The 7,167-nt window shown below is 34.5% G+C and overlaps 1 protein-coding gene across 14 annotated transcripts in view; it reads right to left on the bottom strand.

Moving 5' to 3' along the window:
- Positions 1-3,732: 3,732 nt before the first annotated feature.
- FAM184A (family with sequence similarity 184 member A) overlaps positions 3,733-7,167 on the bottom strand; it is a 123,565-nt gene continuing 120,130 nt past the window's right edge. For 7 of the 14 annotated variants that reach the window (XM_032274921.1, XM_032274923.1, XM_032274920.1 and 4 more), the window contains 2 exons: positions 5,656-5,858; positions 3,733-4,084 (listed from right to left, as the gene is read on the bottom strand). In XM_032274921.1, the coding sequence (XP_032130812.1) occupies positions 4,003-4,084; positions 5,656-5,858 (285 nt within the window). In that variant the 3' untranslated portion in view covers positions 3,733-4,002. Of the gene's footprint in view, positions 4,755-5,655; positions 6,314-7,167 lie in introns of all 14 variants that reach the window. The other 7 variants (XM_032274930.1, XM_032274928.1, XR_004267835.1 and 4 more) reach the window with 6 other exon arrangements.

The following is a 7,167-nucleotide window of genomic DNA, read 5'->3' as shown; positions in this document are numbered from 1 at the left end:
GAATCTAATGTCATCCAATGTTTACTTCTAAGTTTTATAGTTTTAGCTTTTGTGTTCAAGTCTTTGTTCCATTTTGAATTTTTGTGCATACAGTGAGGGTCCAAGGGTCCAACTTCATTCTTTTGCATGTGGATATCCAGTTTTTCAAGCACCATTTATTGAAAAGACTGCCTTTTCCTAATTGAATGGTCCTATCAGCCTTGTTGAAAATCATTTGGTCAGGCCGGGTGCGGTGTCTCACGCCTATAATCCCAGCACTTTGGGAGGCCGAGGCGGGTGGATTGCGAAGTCAAGAGATTGAGACCATCCTGGTCAACATGGTGAAACCCCGTCTCTACTAAAAATGCAAAAAGTAGCCGGGCATGGTGGCGCACGCCTGTAGTCCCAGCTCTCGGGAGGCTGAGGCAGGAGAATCACTCGAACCCAGGAGGCGGAGGTTGTGGTGAGCCGAGATCGTGCCACTGCACTCCAGCCTGGGTAACAAGAGCGAAACTCCATCTCAAAACAACAACAACAAAAAAGAAAATCATTTGGCCGTATGTGAGGGTTTATTTCTGTGCTCTCTAGTCCATTCCAAACAGGTTTTGACTGCTAATAACAGCAAATCAGAATTATATTGTTAAAATTAAATACTGCTAAATTAAGAAAATTACAGAGATAATACTTGTGGGATTACCAGAGGTGGTTAATATGTAGTAAACTTCCAAACCATAATTAATATAGTTTAATCCAGTATGACAATGGTGTCATGTGATAAGAGAATGTTAAACTATTTGTGATAAAATGAAAGGAAAATGCAGTAGCACATGCCTGTAATCCCAGTACTTGGGGAGGTCAAGGAGTATTGTTTGAGCTCAGCAGTTCGGGACCAGCCTGGGAAACATGGCAAAACCTCATCTCTACAAAAATATAAAAGTTAGCTCGGTGTGGTGGCCTACGGCTCTAGCCTAAGCTGCTCAGGGAGCTCTAGTCTGAGCTACTCTGGGGCCTTAGGTGGGAGGATTACTTGAGCCCAGGAGGTTGAGGTTGCGGTAGGCTGTGATCATGATGCTGCATTCCAGTCTGGGCGAGAGTGAAATCCTGACTCAAAAAAAAAAAATCAAAAATTAAAAATAAAGGAAAAATTAGGTATCTTATTTTCAAAGAATATCTCCATTTCAAATTATGTTGTTGATTTTGTTAGAAAGATAGAATATGTTCATTTATGAAAACAAGAGACTACCTATGAATAATTTTTAGCTGAACTCAAAGCAAGACATTGCTCTCAAAACGTTTTCATATGCTTTTATCATTAACACAGTTTTGGAATCTGATACTTAACTAAGAAACCTGATTGATATATTTCTAAATATTTAATTTGTATTGATTTTCTTTTTTTTTTTTGAGAGAGATGCACCTCCACTCACTGCAACCTCCTCCACCTCCCAGGTTCAAATGATTCTTCTGCCTCAGCCTCCTGAGTAGCTGGGATTACACACCACCACACGTAGCTAATTTTTGTATTTTCAGTAGAGATGGGGTTTCACCATGTTGGCCAGGATGGTCTTGATCTCTTGACCTCATGATCTACCCACCTCGGCCTCCCAAAGTGCTGGGATTACAGGTGTGAGCCACCGTGCCTGGCCTTTGTATGGCTTTTTGACAAACTTTTGTATACAGTTCCTGTGGACATGAATAAAGCATTTCCAACTATGTTGTACTTAACATTTTTCCTTTCCCACCCCCTAATCCACATTAACCCTCTCTACAACATAACGAAAGACACAGAAAAACAAACCAATCATGGTTTAGCTAATCAAGATGCCCTCTTTGCTTGAGCTGCAGTACAGACTGCTGTAAATACAAAGAAAATATTCCTTACCATTCACCTCTTAGGACCTATCTCTTCACTCCAGATTTAAAATCATAGTGTTTGGAGAAAAGCCACAAGTTAGAAACTCAATGTTTTGTGATGATGAAAAGGTAAATCTTTTAAAATATGGTGTTAGTGAAATTTAATACCTACATACAATTGGTTATGAAGTAACAGAATGAGATTGAACTAAGCATCTTGACCTATATGTAAAAATCAATTTGACATCTAAGGTAATGCAATTAATAGTATCTGTTCACTGTGCTTTTACTTCTAAAGTCCTAGCATAAAACTAATCAGGGTATTATAATGATATTTACATTACCACTTCTCTGCAAAAACCCTGTCTCCTTTGACCTCCCTCCTTCTGTTGTACTTACCCAACACTATCCTAATCCTGGTAAGTCCAAATATCCCTTCCTAAAAACTTGCATGCTAGTAGCTGAAGATGGTTAAAACCCACAATCATGCTGATAGGTTTCAATATATCTAGTTTCTGATCTCAATTATCCCTGAGAATCCTTTTACAGTTTTTTAATATATTTGCTCTTCTACTTTTCAAGACAACTATTTTCTTATCTGTGGAAATTCACACCTTCCCTAAGACCTTTCATAAGCTATCTCATATTATCTTCTGGGAAGGTAGGGTGGAAGGTATATTTTATTATATAGCCCAGAAGACTGAGTCACAGAGATTAAGATACTTGGTGGAACAGCAAGTGCTAGCCTCACAGAAAGGAGCTTCCTATCACTGGCAGTATAAAAGTTCAGTCAGGGATGTTATGAAGAAGATTCAAGTATTCTATAGGTGGTTGGTTCCCTTCTCTTCCTGTCCTTTCAATTTCTCCTTCCATCTCTCTCCTCCAGCATAAAAGCATGATAAAAGTCTCCTAAAGACACAAACAAAGCCCATCTTCACCTTTCCTAGTCTATGACTTTACTGTCTCTTTCCTCCTCCCTGTATTACTAAGTTTTTTTCAGAGAGGTTTTTACTCACTGATTCAACTTCCTTGACCCATTTCCCTCTTTCCTAGAATCTGGCTTTTGTTGCCACTGTTATCCTGAATCTGCTTTTGCTAAGACCATCTTGTAGTTGTCAAAGTCAATGGACACTTTTCATTTTTTCCCTTTCCTGGTAACTATGGCAGTTAACATTTTTGGCTGGCTGCTGGCTTTCTCTGAAACTTTCTTCTTCTAGGACACTATGCTTTTTTGGATCTATAACTCTACTTCTCATTCTCATTCAAACCCCGTCTGCTGCTGACATGTTAGTTTCTCCCAAAGTTCTATTCACAACCCCCTTTCCTTATTGTTCTCATCCACACCTGTGGTTTTATCTATCTTATACATGCCATGTTCCAAAACATCTATAGCTTACTCTTTCTTTTCCTGAGCTCCCAATCCTTATGTCTTGCTCCCTATTAATTATGTCAACTTAGAAAACTATCAAATTGGCTTTTAAGACAAATTAAAATCAAATTGACTATTCTTTACCTAGTGACTTTTGGCAATATAACATAGTATTAATTATAGATACTAACTGTACTAACGTTCTAGGTCTCAACTATCAAAAAATCAAAACAAAACAAAACAAAACAAACAAACCTAAAAGTCAACAGTATTTTATATACTTGAAAGCCCACAATTTATACAAACACTTTCATTCTAGCTTTGTAAATTTAGAGAATAATTTAGTTTAAATTATACATTGTAATGAAACAATAGTTTATATTTCCCTCTCCTGATTTTGTTTTGATTACTGAAGTCAAATAATTTGATATGACATGATTATTATGCAGTAAAAGTTGTTGACAAGTCTTACCTGGAATTTAAAAATGTTTAAAAATTAAAGAAAACTTTGAAAAAAATGAAAAGTATTATTGCTTAACAAAATTTATTATGCAGTAATTACAAAGGTTAAAGACTTTTTCATCTCAAATACAAATAACATTTATAATTACACACATAATATAGTACCTTATAGAGTGATTACAATAAATATCACAGGTAATACAGTGCATTTTCAAATTGGAGAGACAAATACTTTCTCATTCACAGTGTTTGACATAGGAAAGTCTATTTACATAACAATCTGTATAAAGTCATGCTCTTAGTACCAGTCCATACAGAGCTGTGCCAACACAATTCTTTCAGAATGTGAAGTACCGGGCAAACCACTCCTGGCGCTGAGGATCTGGAGAAGCCACTGGAGAACCTTCACTCTGAGCAGGACTGAATTTATAAAAAGAGAGACATGTAACCCAGCATTAAGTCATTTTGCAAAATGAAGGCAAAAGCACATAAAACATCAGCATAGATTACCACAATGGGTTCCCCACGTTGTAAGTCGTGTTTTAAAGATTTGCTACTCCCTCTACACTAGAATCGGTTCTCCACTCCATGAGAGCATAAGAGTGCATCAGCAGCTCAAATGAAGTCAGTTAAAGAGGAGCCACATCACAACAATCACAAAAAACAATTGCAAAAATGTCACCTTCTTTGAATAAAAAATTCAGTAAGAACTGTGGTAAATAAGAGAGAATAAGATAATGTTTCTCTCGTCAGCACCTTTTCTCTTTTAGTTGATCTTACAGATGTGTCCTTAAATATAACTAAAGTAACTAGTACTTTTTACTATATGCATTTTATATTAAATTTTCATTTCATAATTCCCTATGCAAATAAGAGGAAAAAAGAGTACATTAAAAATATAATTTCCCGCCATCACTGATGTTATGTAGTTTATACTTATCTTAATTCTAACTAAAGATTCTTTGGGCTACTTAAGAAAACAAAAGAATCCCTACCGTCTTTGGGGAAAATTACAAGGCACGCAACAATGTGTAATGGAAACTCCAGTAGTCATGTTCCTTGAGCTCATGCACATGCATCTTATTGATACCTGAACATACCCATGCACAAGGGAAAATAAGCAACACAAAATATTTAGCAGGAGACAAATTCAGAGGTGTATTTGACTATTTTTCATTCTTGCTATTTTTTTGTTAATCATTAACTATGTCATTAATAACTTAGCCTAAAAAAAACCTGACTAGTTGTAAAACTATTACTAGTGGCACTGCTAAGATTTAGTAAAAATACGAAAAAAAACGTAAAGCAGCAAAAAATCAGTAATAGTAAGATCAGCATAAAACAATAGTACTTTCTGACTTTATCTAATGGCTAAATTTCTAATGAAATTTGCATTTCATTCAAAATTTGTTAATACATTTAATCAACAACTGCAAGGTAACTTAAAATTGGAATGGTAATTTTAAAAATTATTTATTTTTTCTAAATTTAGTTTTTGTTTAAGTATATTTAAGTTCCCAGAGCTTACGTATGTTTTTATTTTGACTATATATATACATATATATATATGTATATATATTTATTTATAAATAATCTTGGTAAACAAGGGAAAAATATAAACATATAAAAAACAAAACTAGTAAATAAAAAAATTATTTTAAAGTTCTGCAATAAGAATAGATTATTAATTTAAAATTTTGTGACAATACTAAAGATAATTATGCATAAATATTAAAATTCTAAGCATATAGATTACATTAACACCTCTTCAAGTACTTAGACAATTGACTGGTGACTAGAAATTAGAAAAAAATCTTTTTAACACAGTCAAAAGGAAGTTCTCTAGAGAGGTGATAAATATACTTTGAAGAAAATATTTCATAGTAATTTTTCTTAGGTTGTTCTTAAAGTAGTGATTTCTGCAATGTAAGAAGGTAAATTTTTCCAAGTTAAAAAAGAAAATAAAAAACCATTGGTGAGACGGGTCTCACCTCAAAAATGTCTTGGGCTCTTTAGGTGGCACTGGCTGTGGAAGTGGTTTGCTGCTGCTGAACTCAATATCGTGGACTGGAGAATTAGGAATGGGATCCAGGCGGTTAGGATGTCCATTGCCCACTCCACCAGATTCCAGAGCACTTAGATTGGGAACACTCACAAACCTGTTTGTTGGTGATTTATCATTCTTCTTCTTTTGCTGCATTAAAAATAATACATGTGAGGATAGTCCCTGCATGAGGACAAATGAGAAAATAGGAAGGCAGAAGATAGAAATTTGGCATAGGAAATTTTTGGAAGCTTTATGTTAAATTAATTAACCAGTGTTACCCAAACTGTGGTCTGGGAATCCTTGGAGGTGTTTTTTATCTACATGGAATCCTCAAAGACAGACATGCTACTGGGACAGAAAAGAATGAGGAAAAAATATTAGGAATCATTCTCGAGGAATGGGAGAAGGTAAAAAGAGTGCCAAGGGGTAAAGAATACCCTTCTGGGAAGAAAAGGGAAAAAGGGTCGGGGGAGAGAGCAAGTCTTGCAGATAGAAGGTTAAATGGATTTAGGCTAAAATTAGGAGAAGGGGCAAAGTTAAACATAATTTTAAAAGAGAGGTCCATGAAATTTAGCCATCTGTCAAAGGGAGGCAGTTCTTGCCTGGAAAAAAAAAAGGAATGAGAAAATGCTTGGCAATGTAGTTTGAAACAAATCACACATTTCTACTAAAGACCTAAAGCTGACTTAGAGAAATAATCCAGTTTTAAATTCACTGTGACGTCTATCTTTCTGAAGAGAGAAAATTACATCTGCATAATTAAGTCTCATTTCCAAATTAATTGGCAATATCATTAATTGGCTCATATTTCTTAAAATTTAAAGATTGTAAAATAGTAATCAATTTATTTTTTAATGAGTCTTTACAATTAAGAGATAAAAAGACAAATTCCTTGCAGATTATCAAAATCTATCAGCTTGCAATTCACTGACTTTAGTCTCAAAGTATTTTATTCACATCTCTAGAATCAATGATCATCATTTTGCTATGAGAAATAAAGATTAACATATTATTAGATATTCAGAATATTCTTTTTTACTAATTAGATATATACTAATGAAATTTGTAAACTTCTTTGGAAAATAACTCGAGTTTGAGAAAAAATGCAATTAATATACAAGATGAAACTTTGTATTTATCTTATTGTCTAAACATTTTCCTGTCATATTCTGTGACTTGAAGAGTCTCTGACAAGAATCCTATTTTAGCATAACCAGGAAAAGAAAATAACAATAACGTCTTCTTCAGAACTATGTGTGAAAACTAAAATCACTATTAACAGTCAAAAGTAGTTCGAAAGTTCTTAGGAAGAACTTTCTTTTGCACTTTCTTGTTCTAGTCACCAGAGGGCATAATTAAACCTACTTAAGGTTTCTATTTTAAGAAATCAAAAGAACACCGTTAAAGTTCTACAGTTTTGGTTTTGCAGCTAAAAAATTTAATACCAATAAAGTAA

The sequence above is a fragment of the Sapajus apella genome, unplaced genomic scaffold (assembly GCF_009761245.1).
Source record: "Sapajus apella isolate SASKATOON/1434 unplaced genomic scaffold, GSC_monkey_1.0 scaffold6, whole genome shotgun sequence".
Lineage (NCBI taxonomy): Eukaryota > Metazoa > Chordata > Mammalia > Primates > Cebidae > Sapajus > Sapajus apella.
The sequence above is the reverse complement of the archived record's forward strand: the minus strand, read 5'-3'. Positions and strand labels throughout refer to the sequence as shown.